The sequence below is a fragment of the Mycteria americana genome, chromosome 1 (assembly GCF_035582795.1).
Source record: "Mycteria americana isolate JAX WOST 10 ecotype Jacksonville Zoo and Gardens chromosome 1, USCA_MyAme_1.0, whole genome shotgun sequence".
NCBI lineage: Eukaryota > Metazoa > Chordata > Aves > Ciconiiformes > Ciconiidae > Mycteria > Mycteria americana.
Window position 1 is genome coordinate 92,549,588 of NC_134365.1, and position 22,938 is coordinate 92,572,525.

Consider the following 22,938-nt stretch of genomic DNA (forward strand, 5'->3'; position numbering starts at 1 on the left):
TTCCCATCCAGGTTGCTGGAGGCCAGCCCAATACACCTGAAGCTGTATGGCTCTGTACTTGAAAATGGCAAGCTCATGAGGTCAACGTGAAGCTCTGTCCCTGCCAAACTTGTTGACCAACCAGCATGCCCAGGGGCCACATAAAACTGCCTCACAGGTCAGATCTGGGTCTGGGCAATGTTTAGCTATATATGGTCTGCAATACAACACTGCAGAGTCTGCCAAATCTGAGACCGACACTGGTCCTCTCCTCATCTGAAAGCTGTAGAGACCACTGCCCTGGCTCATGGACCTTCGTGCTGCAAACTCCAGAGGTTTTCAAAAAGGCTTTAGTTATTGCTGGGTTAGAGACATCACAAGTCAGGGGGCAGTCCAAAAAGCAAGGAAATCTTCCCTGCTCAAAGGCAGGCACATGACCTCTGGCTACTACATGGATAAGCAGGTCTGCTCCAGCTGCCATGTAGATAGCAGGGTTGACTGTGCCACGTGGCTAGCGTAACAGATCACACCAAGCATGATTAACAAAGTCACAACCCTTTCCTTAACATTGCAGGAAGCTCTTTCTCCTTCCCTTTCTCTCCTACAGACTCCCCTGCAGTGTAACGACAGCACTCATGCCTTGTACGTGGGCTGTCCACCCAGCCCATGCGCTTGCCTCCCCACAAGCTGGCTTTCTTCTTCTCCCTGGCAGGCAGGACCTAGCTTGCTTTTGCCTCTCCTTGGGCAGGTATTACTGCAGGCATGCCAGCCCCAGAAAGCAAGCCTCTTCTCCTGGGGCAAGCCCATCTCCAAGGATACTGTAGCTGGGAGGAAAGCTGGACATGGTCACCACCACACAGATATCAACTGGAGAGTGGCAAACTTCTAGGCAACTTCAGGCTCTCCAGTACCTTACCTAAGTCCAATGGGATTGTAGGGCGGGCCAAAGTGAAGAGACCAGGAAGAGGAAAAAGGAAGGAAGAGCCTTTACTGTAGACCTATAAATGAACAAGCGTCATGATGTTGCTGTATTAGTATGAATTCTCCCTCTGCCTCCAAGTGATCAGCACTGAGGGAGTCCATTTCTTGGTGTCCACTTTGTTCCCCTGTGCCACACGTGGCAACCCCTTGTCTGGTCCCTTCTCTGTCATAGAGGGTCTAGTATTGGCATCACGGCTGAGAGACTGGGGAGGTGCTCCAAGGCCGTGACATCTGGGCAGCTGGAGAGCCGACCCTCCAACACCCCCCAGAGGAGAAGCCACAGGAGATCTGGGGCTTTCTACCTGCTGCCTGCTCCTCATGCCTCAGAGGTAAGCTGCGTTAAGCAAGAGCAACTTGCACAGCACTTGGCACAGGTGCGTGACTACAGAGGCATGAGGCAAACCTTGGCCAGCTTGCCCAAGGCAAGCTGCACGCCAGTATGACTCACAACCACCCATGGGGTGTGACACCGGTAGGCAGTCCTCCTCCCAGCCCCCAGAGAGACAGTCATCAGCAGCTTGTGCCTGCGGACACAAATCAGTTTGGAGATAGAGAAGCCTTATGCGCAGGCTGGTTAAGATTAGTTTTACAACTCAAATACAGTTTCCTGGGGCTTCAGGAAAACTCCTGAGGAAAACGGAGCTTCAGCTGAAACCGTTATCCAAAACCTCCGTACAAGAAGGCAGCCAGGTCCTGGGATTTCAGCCTTGAGCTTTCATGGACCTGGTGTTCCTCAGCACATCCTGGGCACCTTGCAATTTAGCTGTGACCTGTCTAGGTCCCAGGTCTTCAATTATCACTACCACGGACTTTGCTCCACGCTCCAAGCAGCTTTGGAAAGGTGTCCATTGCTCCCATTTTACCACAAAAACCTAGGCCCCTCCTCAAGCACATCCTTCTTGCTTTTCCTTACACCCTGGTCACAACCAAGACTGCAACTTCTCCCCTATCCTCTCCCCTCACACTCCAAAACCACTGCTGGCACTCATGGGGATCCAGCTGAGCTTGTCAGAGCCCAGGAGCAGTGGTAGCCCTGCCTCCCGCGTCCCTCCACAGATTACCCAGAGACCTGTTATTTCCATGCCCTTACAGCTTTCTTGACCTCTCCTCCCTTCCTCTACTCATAGGGGCTCTGCAAAACCTGCAGCACGACTGTGGCAGCCAAAAAGGAAGCTCCTTCCTGCAGAGGCTGGCTTCTGCCCTTGTATTTTAGGTGACCATACAGGCTTTCAAAGGAAGCCCTGCTCACAGCTATGCCTGGATTCAGGCAGGATTCAGTCTCTGTTGTGCTTCACTCACACACATTGGGCTGGTTGATCTTCTGAAGCCTCCACACTCTCTTTCTGTAGATCGGGACAGGATTTCAGTATCCTTACAGACTAACGCCCCCTGCTTATCCTAGTCCTACTCCATCTGTAGCCAAAAAAAGCCCACGGATAAGATTTGGTTTGGCATTGCCCCGTGCAGAAGCGGGTCCCATTTTGATTGCCTCACATTTTGTGCCAGTTGTCATCGTGGAGTCATGGCACTGTGACCAAGGGATGTCTAAGAACACCCCTGTGAGCATCGTTTGTTTCTCCACCCTGCTTTTGGAGGTCTCTCAGCGCGGTGGCAGGGCTTACAGGGGCTTCACCTCACCCCTTGCTACACCCCTTTGCTTCAGCATCCCTGTGCAGGGCATTGCAGTCTCATCCCCTGGTGTGAGGAGGCAGAGACAAGGGACGCATTTGTTTTATTACTCATGGGCTCTGAAGCCTCCAGACGCCTTGGCAGAAGGGCTCCAAGCCACTCAAGCACAACTAAACAAACCCAGCCGTGCAACGGCAGAAACCTGGTCCTTGCTGGTAACCCCCTCCGGCGCAGAAACCCGGGCACCACACCTCCTGCCCCTCGCGCTCGCCTGGCCCTGGCTGGAGAGCATGTCTCTACAGGCAGGAGCGAGATACCTGGGCTGGGGCTGGGGTGCTGATGGAGGCAAGCCAGCGGGGTGGAACTGCTGCCGGAGGTGCCGTGCCGGTGCTGCGGGAAGCCTCCATGGGCCACAGACCTGCCCACACCCTGGCTTGTTGTGGGCTCTGATGCATCGAGGCTTGAGGGTCCAGACAGCAATAAACCTACTTTTTTTTTTCAGTTGGCTTTAGTGGAGCATTTAGCCCCCAAGGGGCTTAAAAAGAAGGTAGTTTTCAAGTGCTTGGGACACCTTCAGAGTTACACAGTTTTTAAGAGGATGCAATTAAATATGTTATTGATGAGTCACTTGGACTCTGCTGTAAGAAGCCAAATGCTTTCCAAGTGTCAATTCATCATTCGTTTACTTATTTTAAAGCAAACACCTCCCGTGCACACAAAACCACGCGCTCCTCCTGCCCCGTCGGACTTCCCCCATCACTCCACCAGCCCTGAAATGCAGCCACCTCTGACAGAGAACAGCTTGTGCACCAGGAGTCAACCACACTCCGAAAAGGAAGCGCCAGCCAGTTATTTTGTGCTACCAAAAGAGAAAAAATAAAGCAAAAACAAAGCTCAGCATCAAGCAGGGGTCAGAGACTAATTAAGTTTCCTTTTGAGAGAGATTGCTATGAAATGAAGCCTGTGTGAACAGTGGAGTGGCTGGTAAATCATCATCAGGCATAATTACCTCGGAAATAGAGCTGGGAGGTTCCTCTCTCCCTCATTAGTTCAGCACAGCCAAAACAAGAGGATTTTTTTTTTTTGCCTTTCCTATTTTCACAAGTGAGGGGGAATTACAGGATTCATCTTTCTCTGCAACAATTTTTCTTTTTTTTTTTTACACTCAGATATATTTGCAACAGATTTAATTTTCCCGTTCCCTCCTCCCCAGTCTTTAGGAGAAAAAATATGAAACAAATTAAAACAGCCACAGAGAAGATACAGCCTGAGGTAAGAAAAATGAAATACTTAATAATCTTCTGCAGTTAACCTTATCCAGGTACCAGACTCCCACATACTAAACACAGCCCAGGGACTAAAATAAAAACCATTAAACATAAAAGCCTCCTTTTCTCCTAACAGACATTTATCACTCGTGTGCCTCATTAAGAGGAAGATGATGACCAAAGCAAGGCACTCACCCCTCTCTTCTTGTGATGCTTCCCAGCAGAAATCCCGACCCACCTGCAAAGCCGAAAAAGCCCCTTTCTCCCACCTCTGCTGGGCTTTAAAGAGCCCAGGTTGCTTGAGGAAAGGGCTGTGTGATTGGTAGCATGCCCATCACATGAGGAAAACTTTTTTTCTAGCCAAACCTGTTCCCCGGTCCTCCGTGGGACCATATCGGAATGCTGTTGTGCTGAAAACACAAAGCTTTAAAGAATTTTGATTATTACACTCTCAAAAGGGTGGATGAATGACTCACTCATACGAGATACTTGAACCTTAAAGAGGATGGGCAAGTTGGAGGCATGTAAATATAAATATTTGGATTGCTGGACTGCTGTCTGAACATGCATATAAGAAGAATGCACTGACTAGAAAAAGAGAGTAAATGAATTTTAATGTTTTCATTTAATTACATTGCATGGGGAAAATCCAGTGGTTTGGGTTGGATCCATTTTCATTTTATTTAGCTTGGGATTTTTTTTGGAAACAGAAGTGTAGGTGTTGGCTACTCCGCAAGACACGGTGGCTAACATGAAAAGTAGAGAGACTATTGCATTTCCTTGGGCCCTCTGGATTTTTAACACATTCAGTCTTGTTAAGACTGAGCAAAGTCAAGCAGACATATATATTAATTAGCCTGTGATGAACTGAGAGGGGCTAAGGCTGAGGAGCACAGCAGAAAAGGAATGTCTCTCACCTTCCTCTCCCTCACCCATTCCAGTACCAGTCTGCCAAAAGTCATGATTCCCATTACTGGAGCCTTGAGCAAGTCTGGAAAAAGCACAGGTGCTTGTGCTTGGTGTTCCTCATCTGCTGGTGCAAAAATCAGACAAATGAATAATGGGAATAAGGGTGATGGGAGATTCATGTTTTTAGAGCCCTTCACAAGTCAAAAGCAAACATCAAAAGAATATATATCTCTCTCTATCTCCTTGGTAGCCATCCTTGCAAATATCTTCTGGGAAGTTAGTGAGAACTGCTATAGCTCTAACTTTTTATGGATCCCCTTGGCACTTGGAGACAAACTGAGGAGAGATCCAGCTCTCCCATGAGACCCCCATGAGATTTCACCCTGAGGAAGGGACAGTGCTTTTGGCATTTCCAGCTCCTTGAGATATCACAGCAATAAGTAAGAGAAGACCCAGCCATTGCAGTCAGCCTGATCGAGTAGACAGGGACAAGAAATGTGTCACTTGGGTGCTCAAGAGTAGGGATGCAGATTTGTCTAGGCCTAAATAACTTGGAGCCGCTTGCCCATTATTTGTGTTCCCTACAAGATGTGAAGTCTGGCTGGGTGCAGTCGCTGCCCCATCTTTTGGCAGTGCTGGGGGACCACACATTTCATGCTGACTGGTGTGCTGGGGTCTTAGTAAGGCAGGCTCCCATCATCACTGCCAGACATTGAGAGCAGCTGGCAGGGGGACAAGCAGGGCATCTCCCGAGCATCACAGCCTGACAAGTCATGGGGCAGTGGTTAGACACAAGCCCTGCCATGGTAAGACATTCTATCATATCTCAGCTGGGAGGAGAAAAGAGGCAGCAAGTGTGGACGTGCTGTTTTGGGAAAAGAAGATGAGGAAAGAGGGGAGAGAGGAGGGGAAGCTGGTAGTGAAGTCCGTGGTCTTGCCAGTCACCAGCACTGAGGGCGGCTGTTGGGAGGGGGCCCTGGTGCGGCTGAACGCTTGCTGCTCTGTAGCCCTGTCTGGGGAGCTGCAAACGGGCATTAGTGTGAATCCTCGTTTGGGCTGGAAGAGCGGGTAAGGGCGGGGAGGGTGGTATTCAGTCCCAAGCTGCCGTCACCATTTGACTGCTAACAGCTTGTTGTTGATCTGGTTTAGTGGGTAAGAATACTTTTTGGTGATACCTGGAGACAAATTTGGTATTGGGAAGGAGAGAGTTGGGATGGGGCTTTGGTTTGTTTGTACTTTTTTTGGTGTGTGTTATTAAGGCAGGGAGTTTGCATTAATTTGTGTGCAGAGCAGAGGGCCAGACAGAGACCTTGCCTGAGCAAGGGAGTGCAGTGGGACTGACAAACCATGCAGTGTGAAGCCCAGGTGCCACCATGGGTACTTCCAGTGGGGTGCCTGCACCTGCTTTAGCCTCCCCTGTAGGTCTGCGTCTGCGCTGACATGCTTCAGATGAGAACGTGTCAACACTGCTGTATAGCCAGACCTATACATGTGTGCAAGCTCTTGTGCTTGTGAAAGCTACAGACTCACGAGTGCACACACCCCTTCACAGAGCCATACATCCGCACACATCTATATGCACTCGTACAAATCCACACATGCATGTGCTTTCCTCACGTGTATCCAGACACAGGTCCACATATGTGTACATCTCTGTTGCATGTGGGTTAAAGGCAAAGTGCTGGCTTGGGAGTGAAGACACACTGCAATTTGGGGTTCCACCTGGAGACACAGTCAGATGCTAAAGCCACAGCCTGGCCCATTTTCAGATGGAGGCGGAAGATGAAATTTCTCAGGAGATCTACCACTTGACTATGGCAACGTGCTCTATGGGTGACAGGGCAATGTGAGAACATGTCTGTCACTAAGTGTGCCATGGCTTTTGAAAATTGGCATGGGAGGGATGCTGGAGGATGCCTAATGAGAGAACAAAGATGCTGAAAAGGGCTGAGTAGATGCTGTAGGTAATTCAAGTGGGCTGGCCTTGCTCCTAACCTCTGAGAATACTCTTTCACATTCCTGCATCCTTTGAATTTCCTTTCTTCACAGCATGGAAATAGTGGTTTAAGACAGAGTGTGAGAGTAAGGAATTAGGGCGGGAGAGAGGGAGACAGTACACAGGGAGGAAAAGGAGCTTATAGCCAAAGCAGAAGGGTCCCAGGAGTAATTTCTGTGACCACCTCATGCCAGCATCACGAAGGAACCACTCCCATCCATGAACAGGAGGCTCCTAACTGCATTTGAAACATTGCATAGGAAGATAAAATCTCACAGTTAAGGGAGAGGGCTCAGGAAATCCCACATGCCTAGCAGTGTGGCTGCAGCGTTGGCCGAGCCCGTGCACGCATGCACAGGTTCAGCACGACACATACCATCTGTTTGTCCCAGAGAGGGGTCTTCTTTGATGAACATCCCTCCAGCGCACGACAGCAGAGCAGAGCAGCGCTGCTGGGGGCGAGGCCAAGCATCCCTGCTGCAGCGTGCTGCAAAGGCGCTGCCCGTGAGCGGAGGGGCTGCCACCTTTCCCGGCAGAGTCCCCACCTCACCGGCCGGGTCAACAACCTCCCCGTGAGGGCACCGCTGCCAGCAGCCCCAGCCCCAATTCTTGCCCCCAGGCTTTGCTCCCACATTCCCAGGAGGGCTGTGAACAGCTGCTTCCCGGTCCGCAGTTTGACCTTCCTTCCCTTGGCCAGATTTGGGCTTGAGGCTCGTGCGTGCTGCCCAAGCCCTCCACGTGCCGTGGCCGGGAGCCAGCTTCTCCTGGGAGGAGAAGGGAATTCCTCTCGGCCGCCTCCTCTCCCATCTCAGTGCATCTGTGCAGGGGGCAAGGATGTGGGCCATGAGGGACAGATGTCCGCTGCAACCCTCGGGTTTGCAGCTGGCCTGGCCCCACACCAGCCTTGCCCCCTGCCTCCCCAGCCGGGTTGTAACTTTCGCTACAGCCGCCTCCCCCTTTCTGCAACGTTTTTGCCCTTTTTTTGCTACTTCTATACCTCTCAACCTCAAGACAGAGAAATAACTGCGGGGTGCGGAGAATAAATAAGTGAACACCACCTAGGGAGATCAGGGGAGAGCAACTCTGTCCCTGAAAATGTTTACCAAACAGTGCTGAGTGTGGGGAGACAAATGGCATACCGTTAGCAACAACCATGGGCTAATTATAGTGGGTTAGGATAAACCACTGGGTGGCTGGGCTAGCCACTCCAGCTAAGCCTGCAAACTTATAGACTGAAAAGCAGAACTGTATGTATATATTTAGTATAATGTGGAATGCAGTAAGTAACTTCTTTCTAAAACCTCAGATACCTTGGTGAAAAGCGTTACAGAAAACCCAGATACAGCATCTTTGTGACACCAGTAATCCTGGTATTTTGCATTTGGCAATGTATAATCCACCCATGAATATGGCATTGCATATTGCATTCATTCCTAAGAAGAGTGCTATAAAGCACACTCTGAAGGATTGGGGTTTCTTAATATTTTGAGGAAGGAGGGGGATACACCTTTTTATCTAATTTTCTAGGGTAGTTTTATTCATGAGCTTTTAACCATGGCTGTGTTTTGGTGTTGTTAAGATTTGCAATTTTGGGTGTTTGCATAAAGCCCAAGCTACTGGAATCATGTGATTGCATGAAAATCTATACTTTCAACCTTTCAGAAGAGACCATTTCTTCTCCTTCTGACGAGCGAGCAGGCAGAAAGGATAAACAACTTGGAGGAAGCTGCTCTGTCTGGTAAAGAACTGGGTTCAGGCAGGGAACGGCTTCCCCAGGGAGTCTTGGACTAGGGCTCATAGTGAAATTTGAACTTGTGGGTAAAGGCAGTTACTAATTAAATATTGGTACCCCACTGCTAACAATTGGGCCAGCTGCCGTGGCTCCCTTACTCAGTGGTCTCAACCCAAAAACTTAGAGAAATAGTGGCTGTTTATAAAGGCTAATCTCTATTGGCTGCTACTACTGTCAATAAAGACGACCCTCAGGGTGCCTTCTTGTACACCTTGAGAGAGATTTGGGCTCTAAATCTCCCCTAAGGATGCTGACTACGAAGGAAACTCGTAGGACAGCCTCATCACAGGCCTCAGGCTAATTTCTGCAAAGTAAAACCCAGACTGAAATATCTGCATCGTAATGCTCCTGATCTCACCTAGGTCTTTCAGCAACCTACGGGTCACATTTTTGTACACACAGAGACCAGAAGATAGAAGAAGCATGGAGGAGCCTGGGGGAGCCCCAAGGTCAAGCCCTGCCCTGGCTCCCCTCCCACCAGCAAGAGTTTCTTGCAGGGGAGCCAAGCCCTGCAAGAGTGGCACTCCCCAGCCAAAACCCTTGATGGCGTAAAAAGGTCAGTAAATGGGACATGGCTTCCTCTTGAATCTCATCTTCAGATGAGGGCAGGCCAGCTCCCTCTGACGAGGAGCCTGACCACAGGGAGTCTAGAAATCTCACTGTGCCTGGGCAATGGATTGCCTGGCATCTTGCAAAATACATAGCAGGAGAAAAGACTTTTGAGAAGACAGAAATTTTCTGCTTGTGTTTTACATAGCTCCTTTAAAAGGCTGACAATGTCCGGGGAAGGTCTGCTAGAAAGTGTCTCCATATTGCTCTTGGTTGTGAATTTGAGGGCTTTCTGGCTTCTGAAAGACTGCAGATGCCAGTGTCGATATATCTATTAGGATGCAGTCCGAGCTCCTGAATTACCTTGGCACTGTGACCGTGCTTTGGTGCCGGTGGTTCAGTTGAGTTTCATCTAACAGGCTGGGAACAAGCTGTTCTATCTGGACCCAGTGACTGCATTGCTCTTGCTGATGGTTAAAAACCTCTCCTCCAAAATCCCGTGTGTCAGTCACAAGCCACAACATGGTAGAAAGAAGAGGTCTTGTTCAGGGACTTTACTGCTTGTTTGCAAGGGGCCAAAGAAATTTGTTCACGTGAATTGTTCCAGCTCTTTATTGAAGGGTGTTTGGGGATACCTCATTCCTCCCAAATCCATCCTGCTTGCCTCCTCTGCATTATCTGCTTCTGATCTGGGAGGCTGTAACCGGCTGGCAGTGGAGCACTGCCATCTACATACGGTTGCCTGTCACTATCTGGTTTCCAACACGCTTGCTATAAGCCAAGTGCTGCAAGCATATGTCTGATTTATCTCAGTATCTCCACCATCCACCTTGCCAGAGGGCTGCAGCATCCAAGAGGAAGAGGGAGGACAGTCAAGTTAAAGTTGCATCGCAAAACTCTCAGCAGCAGGAGGAAAGGGGAATAGCAGAGGGGTGTTGGCTGGTGCGGTGCTTAGTAGCACTGGGATGGTAATAAATAGCCTGCATGCCTTGGGTGGGTTTATAGCACTGCTGGGGCGACAGCCTCTGCCTTGGCAAGGGTGTGGTTGATGTCTCACACCGACTCATTGCTTTGACAGAACTGTAGGCACTATGCACTATTCTTCCTCTGAAACTCTCTGTTAAGGTCTCAGCAACTAACTGGAAACTTCCCTCAGAAGTCTGTGAGACTCAGACCCTGTTGTACAACTGGGGTTTGACCCAGTTAACCCTGTACCCAGATGTACCTGGGTTTTAGTTTCAGGTGGGCGATGGATGGAGTTGTGCTTTGGGCCATCAAGCCCTTTTATATGGACCTTTTCTCCTCTACTTGTAGCTACTGTATATCCAGCCACGGCTGGATATAGCTCTTGAGTTAGTCTCCCTGCCTCTTAATAGCCTCTAGCGAAGGCTCAGCCGGTCTGTGCTGCCCTCTCATGGGCACACATAGGAAAGGTTAAGCTTCACCCTTCGTTTTCTTCAAGATGCTTTTTAGCCTACTACTCAAGAGCCGGTTTTTACCACACGACTTCTGAAAAGCCCGGAAGGTTTATGGGCAACTTCTAAGATGTCTCTGAAAGGTAACTACGAAAAGTAATTCTATCTATAGTTGTGCTGGACTCTGCCCAGCTCTTACCTTTCTGAAGAGTGTTGCTCTTCATTTGGAAACATTTAGACAAATAGGGCAAAAAGTACGGAGCTGTTGCTCCCAACAACAGGCTGAGCTTCTCCCATATGCACTCCTATCTGCCATGTCAAACATATATCAGCACCATGGCATCATACCATGGTCAAGGAGTCTCTCAAGATAGCTCAGTTATGCTACCAAGGATTCAAACAACAGGGCCAAAAGCTGCGTTCTCCAATGAGCAGTACTTGCTTTCAGTACTGTGGGGTTTCAGCAAACTGGCAACACTGCCCTTCCCTAAATCTCCTTGCAGAGAGGCAGGATATTATGCTAGACCCAAGGGGATGCTTAAACAATAGTGGGCTAGAGCAGGCATTGTTCTGCTCTTCAGAGGGACTCCTGTGGTGTTCATGGTGTTTACGCAACTTTCAGTCACTGTTAAAAATCTTTGGCTCTCTGATCACTTGCTTGCATTTTAATATAACCTTTAATATAACCTTAATATAACCTAATATAACCTCCCTAATGTCTACTCATCTGTCCAAACACCAAAAGCTCCTCAAGGTGGGAACTGTTTTTCTTCAAGGGCTGGTAGGACATGCATTTTTCCCATTAACAAACAAATGTGCTGTTCCACATGTTTTTATTCACCTTGGTTTCCTGTTTTATACTAGAAGATAAGCTGAGGGACGGGAAGGAGGAAGGACAGCGGTCACCTCTTGTTCTTACAAACTCCCTAACCCTAATATGGATCCTGGCTCCTAGTTTGTAAGAAGAATTTTTAAGTGTTGGACCAGGTGATTGCAAATAAGCCATTTGCCTTAAAGGCTGGTAAGTTAATAGTGAAGTTGTCACTGCCAGTGTAAGCTGGTTGTTGCAATCCCTTAGCTACATTGCCTACCTTTTTACTTTGTGAACTGTGCTAGATAGCTGTGCACCTTCATAAGTCTGGCTCTGTGTAGCCCTGTGTTCCTCCATTGCTTGCCACTTTAATGAGTGACAATGAACAAGAGGTTAATTTTGGTCTCAAAGCAAGTAACAGCATATAAAGCAAGTGAGTCCATCTCATAGTTTGTTTCTTCCCTGGTATTATTTCACTGCAGTTTATGACATGATACCAGCAAAGGAGGGTGACCTCTTCCCACCTGGGAGAGGAGTTGCATAGCAAACTGGGATGATAGCCTTGACGGAGAAAGAAAGAGCCACTTCATTCATTCATACCAGGCATTTCTGATACAGACCAAGTACCGCAGTGTCTGCAGTCAGTTTCCAGTCTTGAATTATGTGTATAGAAATCTCTTGGGATTGCCTTGCCTATCTTCAGCTGTTCTGCAGTGACACTCCAGCCCACCACTTTTCCCCAGGAGGAGATGGCACGTGACTGTTCATCCAACCCATGTCACCTCAACAACTCAAAGTTCCCCTTCTCATTTGTGTATGTTGAGGCATGGCCATGAACTTTTGGTGATGCTGCTACATCAATGTTGTCCATGAAGGCAGTCCCAAAAAAGGAATACAGCCATGGATATTGATGCCTGACCTTAAAGAGATGTTTCTTCTTTTTCTTCTGCATTTCATCTGGCTGGAAGAATGGTCAAGAGTGACCTTGAAAGTGACCTTTCCCTTGAATACAACCTGAAGGCACGTCAGACAGGGTTTGATCAGTTTGCCTTGGTATATTCCCTTTCTAAGCACTCCCACATTCTTCAGTCTTCAGCTTGAGTGCTCTCTTGAGCTAAGCTCTTTGTCAGGCTTTACCCAGAGGTTAATTTCTTCCATTTCAGACATGCAAGCCCTGAATAGTTGCTGCTGCCTACTTCAAGTTTCACATGATTGTGAAACTTTGAAATCAATGGCATTAAACTAGCTTAAAATTGGTGTTATGTAGCAATGACTCATATCCAGTGAGTCACAATGAAATGTCTCATGCTGTAAGTACCTGGCCATTGAAGAGCTATCCTGCTTGTGCCCTCCACCTAAGAAGCAGAGCAGAGTCTGTGTGAACTTTTCAAAGGATCTTTAATCAGCAGTTACAACTTTTTTTTTTTTAATTGGTCAGAGGCAGTACACAGGCAACTTTAGTATTGCTTGGGGCATCTGAGTCATTTTAAGTTCTGTACAGAGATGGCAGAAAAAGAAACTGATGTTTTGATCCAAGACACCTATTTCACTGTGAGTGCACTTTCCTTCTGGTTGGCCCCTCCGCATCGTGCTTCTGGGGGACTACAAGGTTCACAACAGAAACGGTCTGTGCACCGTAAGACCATGCTATTTGGCAGCTGAACTGGATGTCATGCTTCTGTGCCAGCCCATGGATCAACAAAAAATCTCATCTGTGAAAATACTGCGCTTTCTCGGTGCCCAGCTCAAACTACAGAGGAAACACCCTTGGGAACTACAAAATACCTCCAACCTCCCCACCTTCCACTCCATGACCTATCCCTATCCATTAGAAGCACAGAGCAATACACAGGTGTGGGTAAAAGAACAAAACACCCTTTTAAAAAGAATGCACTTCAGTGCACAGACATCTCCCTCGTGGAGAGGGGAAAGAACAAACAACAGATGTTAGTCACGTTGCTTAGCACACTACTGGAGGGCATTCAAATATACTGTGACTAGCGTGCTATAAGGACTTATATGGAATAGTTTCAGTTACACACAATGAACTGTTAATTCCTTCAGAGCACCCAAGGCAAGAAATTTAACGACAGTTTAATGTCATGTTGATAAATATCCACTTACGAAGAAGAAACACGGATCCAATGGTTTGGGAAAGAAATTATGGAAAAGGGACAGTCACTCTGGAATTAAGACTACAATAAATATTTCCATTTTAAATCTAACTTTTCTCCTTTTCTTCACCACAGAAAAGCTTTCACACACACAAACAGCAGTGGTGCATTAGTGCCTTAATGTGAGGTAGAATTTTCCTAGAGTTAAGATGTATTTTTCAGCAAAACTCTGAAAGTTTTGCTGAATCAAATCAAAAAGGACAGCTGTGTTGCATTAGCCTAAACACAATAATCTGCACACCTTCTGGAGGATGTTTTTTTTTTTTTTTTTTTTTCATAAAACTAAGTTCCTGGATTTTTTTTCTTCAATAAATACAGTTCAAAATACAATCCAATCATTTGAGAGGCTTGAGGAGAAGGAAGTGACATTTCTCCTCAGAGAGCTCATGATGGGTTCCCCAATATTTCTGGTCAAAGCCCTTGCTCAGAGCTGATCAACTCCACCCTAAGCCTGAAAGCTGAAGGGTTTTCCTTGGCCTACTGCCTTCCACAGTCTCTTGCCATCTACACAAGCCAATTGCAGTCCCACACAGCCATCCTGAGTGCAGCCACATTCATTTCTATACAACTGCTGCTCCTCAAAGGAGAGGGACCTTGATCCTGAGAAACAGAAGACAGCTGCTCTCTCTTACATGCACTGGGGAGGACTTCTTACTACCATGCAGCAACTTTGGTAGCATGAGATAATGTGGCCAGGCCACCAAAGGAAAAGTTTGGCCTTGATGTTGCTGAGGAACTCTGGGTAAGGCCTTTCTTGCAGAACTTCTGTCATCTGTAAGAAGACTACGTTCCAGCTCACTTCAACTTATCTGAAAGAGAAATTAAGGATCTTTCCTTGCATAACTCCCTTAATGCTGACATGAAGTTGAGGGCATACATCTATAGTCTGAGAATATATTACAACTCAAAAGTTTTTCATAAGTAAAAGAGAACTACAAAATACAATACACAAATGATAGAAACAGGAAGTTCACAGCTAAGGCTGTACCCAAAAGCACCCTAATCCTGTTCTACAACAAAATTCAAAGACATGCCAACATCTCCATCTCTTGGGAAAACAAGCTGACAAGTGACCATGGAGCTGAAAAGGCTTCAGCCGGTATCTTCACCTTCCATGCATTTCCTATTTCACAGAGGTGCATTAGCACTTCCCTTACATTCACAGCGCATGTATGTACAGGGCCACTTATAAATTCTTGATCAAAAATATATCAGGCTGAAAAACAATCACTCTCTCTGTTTCATTAAGTGTCCAGTTCTTCCAGCTGCTGAAGATAAGCAAGGCTTTCAAAGCACCTCAATGCTTCAGTGGGACCTAGATGCCTAAGTCTACATCAAACCTCTTATAAAACCCATGAAGATTTTATCTGAATCTTGAGCCATCTTTAGGCTCACAATAACCTTGAAAACCTTCCTGCCCTATGAATGACAGGGGTGCTTACCTGCCTTTAACCTGGAAACACATGAGTTAACTGATCTTTCTTGAGAACCTTGGATAGAAAGACAACTCTTCTCAGACACAGAATTTGTATGCCAAATACATGCCTGTGTTATTCCCAAGCTTTTTGGGCCCAGGCTCTGCTGTGGAGTATCACACAACCTAATCATCAGACTTTTAGCTGAAAATAGATGGATGGAAGATAAGTTTCTATGGTGCTCTTTTCATAGCCATAGAGACAGTCATTTGGGAATAAGCTACCATCCGTCATGAAATTAGAGCACTTGCCTAAAAAAGAGAAAAGTCTGTAGTGACAAAAAGCTTTCTGGCACCTACTGCACATACACATGAAATGAAGCCAAAATAACAGTATGCTCTGTTGCACATTTTCAATAATCTTCAGGCAAGAGACAAGAAAAAGAAAGACAAACTTTCTTTACAGGGTGGTGGAAACAGACACTTGGATAGTATGAAAATGAGGACTGTAAGTGTCTTGAGAATCAAAAGCAGTTCAAATTACGTGTTTGCAAAGTGTACCTTGACTCTGAATTTCCTGGGCTACCAGTGGTTGGTTTTTGTTTAGTTTTATTCACTTCCCACATTCCTGAGTGACCATGTTTTCTGAAGCCACAGAGGGTGTGTGCAACTGTAGTTTTACTGTTCTGTTTATCAAAATATACACTGTACTTGCAACAATACAAGCAGGGCAATCCCAAAAAGCAGAGTGATCGGAACACAGCAGGGATGGCTAAGGGTGAGACAGCTGTACCCAGTGTGTGGAAGAAGCAGAGAGACAGCTTCTTGCATCACAGGAGCTCTGGGGGCAGCAGGAAAGCCACAGACCCAGCCTCTCAAAGTATTAGATGGGCATTGGTGCTGCTGCACAGCTGAAGACAGTGAGCCACCAATGCAGCATAAAAAAAAGAGGGGACTGTGGGTCATCCAGGGCTGTTTTTTAATTCTACTTGCTTTTGTACTTGCATTGTCTGACCTGTGAGTTTTCTCTGCACAGAAAAGCAGAGTCTAGGGGTGGCCTAAATGTGGGATTTATGCATTTGTATGCACAGACCGCACAGGAGTTCAGCAGACCTGCCTCTTCAAGATGTGTCATATGTGCATGCAGGTCCATGTGCACTTTAAGATTTGAGTTTGTGCATCCAAACCAATAGTTGGTTATGGATTTAAACCCAAGGGGAAGCACAAGCATACAGAACAGAAAAATCAGGAAACAGATACAAGCAGACCTCTTCCACGTTACTGCCAATGACTACAAAAGCATGGTGCTGTGAAGGCCCCATGCAATACCACAATAGCAAGGTCAGTAGGGGGCAAAAGGAGTGCACAGGCCCTCTTCCAGAAGCACCTCTGCATCTTCGTTCTCCTCCAATATTCCTTCCATTTCTGCCTGCCTGGCATTTATCATAGACTGCACCTGGGCAAAAGGAAAAAGGTCATTTGGGAGCTTATTTCCTTACCACTGATGCCCAGAACTGACCTTGCCATTCCTCCGCAGGTTCTGCATTCAGTATGGCATGAACCCAGCAGCAAATCACAAAGGTGGTGCTTCCCCTGACTGACTAGAGGGCAGTAAAGGAAAGGACCCTCTCTTTCTCTGTCTGCTCTCTTTCCTCTAACCTCCTCCTTTCCCCAAGGAGCTCCCCACACTTCTTCTAACTCACTCCCAAACTACCATTCACTCCACTGACTTTGAATTTCCTGTGTTTTAAAACCCTGCAGGATCAGCAGAGATAACTCTCCTGATTAGGGGCGTGTGGGTAGGAAAAGTGTTCCCTCCCAGTGTGGGATAGAGGGAGCTGGAGAAGGGTCACAGGGACATAGAGGGGCCCTATCCTTGTCCCTAAGCTTTCCACACCTCTCAGATAACAGTCCTCCAGGGCACATCCACCCCGTCCTGCCCCCCCCCCCCCCCCCCGCTCTTCCACACACCCGCCGTCCCATACCTCTCCTCCCTCTCCTTTTAGAGTACATGTGGTCCCTTGCACCCTCGACACTCTGCTCTTGCCCCGTGCTTCTCCTTCTCCCAGAATCAGCAGGCACACAGAGATGAGAAATAGTCATGGGTTGACCATGTTGCCAGTGTGCTCAGCAAAGCTGGCTTTCCGCTGTGGCCATAACAGACAGTTGCAGCTGAGCCCCAGCAAGACACCATACCTGCAGCAACATGAACTGCAAGGGGTCATCGGGCTTCTGGTACACCAGTTTTTCTGTGATGTCCTGAGACAGAGACAGACAGAAGGAAAGAAGTATTAGTCCTTGGGCAGATGGGTGGCTGCACTTTCTGCTCCAACACTAGCTGCATTTAAAAAAGTAAGCATATCTTTCAATCCCCAAAGATGATCAAGGGTCCTTTTCTACTGCTTTTCTTAAGTTTACGCTTAAGAAAGCACAGGACAAGGAGGGATCTGGGGAAGGGATAATTTAGTCCAAGCTAACTTTAGACCAAGCTTCTCAAGCAAGCCTCTGGAGGGAGAAGGGAAAGAGAAATTTCACCTGAAATATCTGCAGAATATTGTGTTTCTCCATGTACTTAACGGAGACTTCAAAGGGGTCTTCGTACACCATTGGCTGCTCTGATATTTCACATGTAGTCTCTATTGGCTTGACTACAGTTGCTGATGTTGGTTTGACTACAGTTGCTGATGTTGGTTTGACTACAGTTGCTGATGATTGAGCCCCAGGTGTTTTACTGCCAGCCTGTGTGGTGTCAGACACATACATCTTGACTTTAAAAGCTGGCAGTTCACCCACAGGTGATCCAATCTCATATGAGTTTTCCCTGGATGCAGGAAATTCAACAACAGGTAACTGGTCCTCAGAACCTGGTGGTTTCTCAACAATGAGCTGGTCTGCAGACACTGGCAATTCCACTATAGATGGCTGGTCTGCAGATGCTTGTGTTTTAACCCCAGGTAAGTCATCCAGTGACGGTGGGGATTCAACTATAGGTGTCTGCTCCTCAAACGGTTCAGCAGCTGGTGGTATGCTAGATTCCTCCACCTCAGATTCTGAATGATCATTGGGCTCTTGCTAAAATGTTTGACAAATAAAGAACAAAAAACGTTTTAAACATGTAGCCCCACAGACCAGATACATCACATTACTGCATCCTCCTGCAAATATGTAGCAGCTCCTCTTACAGCAGGCACTAATAGGATTTAATTTCTGTGACTGGTCCCACCCACACCTTCTGCCCGTGAACCCAGGAACTCCATTTAAGCTCAGGCCCAAGCCTCCAGACCTGATCTGAGCTGTGCAGTGGGTGTACCTGTGCCTGATCCTTGCTTACTGACTGGTTTTCTTAGGGGGACTCTAAGTGTTTATCGTACACTCCCTGGGGCAGAGGAGGCAGGAGCCATGTCAGCCGCTCGCTGGTTTTGGGGTTCCTGGTTGCAGCTACATTGCCTAAGTGGGATGCCAGGGTGAGGCTGGAGCAGGGGTAGGACCTGTGCCCTTCCCTGTAATTGGGAAGGGCAGAGTTGTGCCTAGGGACAGGGGGGTTGGGGGAGGGGCAGGACGCTTCACTGGGGGGAGCAGTAGGCCGCGGGTCAGGGGGCTGGGGGAGCAGGAGGCTGGGACGGGGCACCCGGGGACAGCGCAGGTCAGGTCAGCCAAAGTGGGCGCGGGGGGACCCGCGGGGCTGGGTGAGCGCGGGGGAAGAGGTCTCCGGGGCCGCCGCCGCCGCCCGCCCTCACCAGCCCCCGACTCTCCATGGCGGGGCAGGGGCGCGCTTCGCCTGCCCCCGGCGCCGGCCTCTTCTGCCGCTCGTCGCTCGCCGTAGGCGGGAGAGGAGGCGGAAGACGCCGGGGTGGTTGCCGAGGAAACCGCCACCCCGTGCCTCGGTAGGCGGTTCCGCCGGCGTCACGTGGGCAGCGCGTGCCGCGCGGCCATCATGGGTTAGGGCGGAAGCGCCGGGCGGGGGGCGGTGAGGCGGCTGTGAAGGGCCGTGGCGGTGCGTCGGCCTGGGCCTGGGCCTGGCGGCTCCCCCCTCGCCTGCGTTATTGTTTCCCCTGCAGCAGCTAGAGAGGTCTTTGGTGCGTGTCAGCAGCCAGTGAGCCCTCTGTGGGGGCCTCCGGCTGCCTGTGGCCTGGTGGAAGCAAGGGGTCCCTTGGCTAAGGGAAGGGCGTGGGGGTTGCCCATAGCCCAGCCTGGCACCAGCCTGTCGTTTTGCAGGGAGCTGAGTCACTTTACTGTGAATTCCAGTGTCGTTTTGGCAAAACGTGGCCTGGCTGTGGCTTTTCAGCCTTACCACACGCCTATAAAGGATGCAAGAAAGACCAGGGTGGCCATTTGCTCTTGTTGGCCGTGTTAGTACTATGGTAGTGAGGAGGCCTGGAGGAGAAGGGCAGAGACAAGCTGTACAGGAAGGGTCAGGTGGAAAAGGACATGTCAAATAACTTGTAAAGAGAGGTGGGGAAGCAAGAGGTAGGGGAGTAGAGCGCTGAGAGAAGTATTTACATGTGCATTCATGTGAGAGGTACTTTCTCTTCTCCTCAGTTTTACACAGATCCTGACAGTCTGTGTGCTGCGTGATGAGCTTCATCAGAAAAAGCAAATAAACAGATTGCCAGTTTCCCCCAAAGAGGAGATGAAAGGAATAAAGATAAAAGCTGTGCTGGGTTACCACAGTAACCAGCTTCTGAAATACTCTGGTTCATGCTCCAGTGTCACAAGAGATGGGATTGAAACATGAGTGGCTGAAACTGCCATGGGGGTTGATGGGGGGGGTGAGAGGGAGGGAGATACAGGACTTCAAAACCTGTGCTAAACTAATAGATGTCACTTCCATTCAGAGCAGCTCAGTTTGTGTGTGTTTTTCAGGTTACGCTGTTGGCCTTTTAAGAGAAACAGCTTCCCCACTGTTCCAGTGCTGGCCTCGTGACAGCATTGTCCGTATCCTCAGCCACACTGACCACTCAGATCATCTTACACTGGAGCACTGGTGTCTGCACTCCTGGGATGCCAGGTCATTACTCAACTCCTTTGAGCCCATCTTGCCTCTCCCACTTTCCGATATGACTGCGATGGTCCCAGACAACATGGGACTGCTGGCTTTTTGAGTGTGGGGTTTTTTTGGTCTGTGTTCACTTGGAAAGATCTTGAAAGATGCTGGATAAAATCTTTAAAACTGTTGAAAGGTCTTAGGCAGTTGGTGGGGTGGACTCTCAGGGAGATTTCAGGATCTGACTTCTTCAACCTCCCCTGATTATCCCGTCCTCACATGATGGGAAAGGGTACAGTATACTCCCTGGTGCTCAGGATTGTCAGTCTTTGGTTTGTGGACCCTGACAGATTTCCTCCAGGAGCTGTGGACCAATGGAGCAGGCTTAAGTTCATAGGCAGAATATTCACTGGTTTGTCTTGTACATCCCTTAGAAATGCTGTATTTATTCTGCAGTGATCTGTGCATGTTTAAACTCACATTAGCAACCCTTGTAGCTGTGAAGAAGTTTTTGCTTGATGAGGTCTTGCCGCCAGTCTGTCTGGAAACTAAGACAGCAATGTCCAGAAACAGTTGAGGTGTGAGTTAGGAGATCTTCCCTGTCCTGCAGCTAGTTATTTCTGCACAGCTGTAATGCTCACAGAGCTAGTTTACTGAGGGTCTGAAAGGAAAGCTGTAGACTGTTACATCCCTGTGATAGTTCAGGGGGGTGGTGTTTGCTCTAGTAACTGCAGTTACAGTTTTAGCTGAAGTAGGCTCCTGCTTTCCGTTGTATGTGCATGGGTAGTCGTATGCTGAGCCATCCCAGTGCTGTTTTCTCCACAGCATGACTCCCTGCAGAACTTCTCCCATGGGTTTCTCTTCTCCATCCTTTACTGGACAGGACTAAGCAGTTCTCAGCTGCCTGCTGGCTTCAAATAGCGTCCTGCTGCGGGTAAATCTCGAGCCCCATGTGTGCCCTTTCATCTGTGCCTCATTGGTAAACAGCAAATCTCTCCATTTCCAACACCACTGCCTACTGCAGGGATCTGGCTGCTGGGGCTGGAAAGCTAGGATTTTGTACGAGGAAGTAAGATGAATGACTCCATTAAATAAACATCACTGCTCTGTTTATTCTTTCAAAAGAACAGATTACAAAAAGCAGAAGATGCATTTTAAATGCATTAAAAATTCTGAGCAAAATAATGCCTTAAATACAATGCTCATGTAGCATAAATCACATGGCTTTTTTTCTATCCAGGCACATGAAAAGCAAAAACGTATTATTATATCATTATTTATATGGCACCATATGCTAAGCCTGGAACTTAAAGACTTTGAAATAAATAAGAAAACACCAGCTGCAGATCAGCAATATGCTCCTTTATTGGGAGTCACTGTATAACTGTGGCTATCATTCCTGCTGTTAAGTTAAAACTTAAATAAATTGTCAGAGAAATAAGATAGCCATTAGAGATTCAGTGTCTGTCTCCTGGGGACACTTTTTCTAACAGCTGTAACAAAGATCTGCTGCTGGTTTTGTCCTATCTGTGTAGTAACTCATTGCATTTGTCCCTGCAGTATCACACAGTTGTTCAGTAGAGATGGTTGAGCTGTTCACTATAAATAATGTTGGTTAACAATGCGGCCCCTTTTGGGTTAATAAATTACGCTCAAACCACTCCTGAGCCTCTTTGATTGGTTTCTTGCAAGTCTGCAGTGAAGAGTTGGAACAAATCACTTTCCACAGTCTGTTCACTTTGAATATTTCTTCTTATTTTATTGAGCTGTAAATATATGTATATAATAACCCAATCCTGAAAATGCCCATCTTAAACTCCTGTCACCTCATCTGGTACTTGAAAATCATGATGGGATGCATAAGATCAGAACACATCGGAAAATTAAACGTCATTGCTTAAAGGGGCAGAGGGCCCCGCTCAGCACCAGGCTGGGGAATTCGTCCCCCTCCTTTGAGCCAGAGCCGCTCTTGGGGCTCAGGCTTTCTCCCAGACTGAGGTTGCTGGCCAGAGCGGTGAGCTCACCTGCTATGCGATCCACGAGGCTGCCACAGCTCAGCTGATACCCAAGGCCATGGCCTTGCAGTTCCCTGCATGCTGTGGCTCCGAGACTCTCTGACCTGTGGTTTTGCACAGTTGCAGCCAGACATAGTTAAAGCCTTCCTGAGGTCTGGTGAGCAAAGAGCAGCTTTGTGGCACGGAGCAATGATCAAAAAAACAGGCTGTGAGGAAGAGGCTGGGGTCCTTGGAGAGACATTTCTGCTCATCTACATGCCGACCTGTCACTCTGGGTGGGTCGCGCAGTTGCCCCGAATGTTGGTTCGTTACCTGTATGGTGGGGTAATTGCTCTGCCCTCCATCCAGAGGGTTTTTGAGAAAGTAATTGCGTGACAGGCTGGGAGGAGAGCAGGTGTAAGCGCAACAGAGCAATGTGGAGAAAGCTGGCTCCTGCATGAGGTAGAGAGGGCTGAGATGCGAGGGGAAGAGAAGGCAGGCTGGGGCTGCTGGCTTGCACCCAGACTGCTCCTACACCAGCAGCCTTTGATGTGGGCCCGCTTCCGACAGCGACGTTGAGGAGGAGACTGCACCCAGGTGTCTGCTTTCGTACCGGCGGCTCTCAGTGCTTGTGTGCAGAGACCAAGCCAGAGCATGCTGGCAAATCCAGCTCTTCCCCCGGTACGGCCTCTTGCTAGGACTCTGCTCGCGTTTCCCAGCAGAGAGCAGCACAGCCTCGCAGCTGCTCGCAGGGGCTCCGAGTGCATCCTCCAAGACCTTCTTGCAGTGCTTGCCTCCGCAAAACACAGCAGTAAACCTTCGCTGAGCTCGCAGGCACATGTCAGACCTGTCAAGAGCATTGGTGTGGGCAAACAGAAAACGCACACTTGCAATCCCGAAGATTCAGTGCTTTCCTGAAAACCAAGGTATTTGCAGAGAACAGAGAGACCTTTCTTGAGGGGATGCTTTCCAGGTTGTCCTTGTGCTCAGTGCCAAAAGGGAGTGCCTTAAGCATGGCTTCAGAAAGTGGGGAGATGCCTGTA

General features: G+C 48.3%; 1 protein-coding gene across 1 annotated transcript; it reads right to left on the reverse strand.

Moving 5' to 3' along the window:
• Positions 1 to 12,731: 12,731 nt before the first annotated feature.
• Positions 12,732 to 18,787, reverse strand: TEX55 (testis expressed 55). Its single transcript, XM_075491800.1, has 4 exons — positions 18,655 to 18,787; positions 17,453 to 17,989; positions 17,114 to 17,176; positions 12,732 to 16,373 (listed from the first exon to the last, which is right to left on the reverse strand). Exons 1-4 carry the CDS (start codon positions 18,670 to 18,672, stop codon positions 16,260 to 16,262), a joined length of 732 nt encoding a protein of 243 aa, XP_075347915.1. The 5' UTR covers positions 18,673 to 18,787; the 3' UTR covers positions 12,732 to 16,259.
• Between the last annotated feature and the right edge of the window lie 4,151 nt (positions 18,788 to 22,938).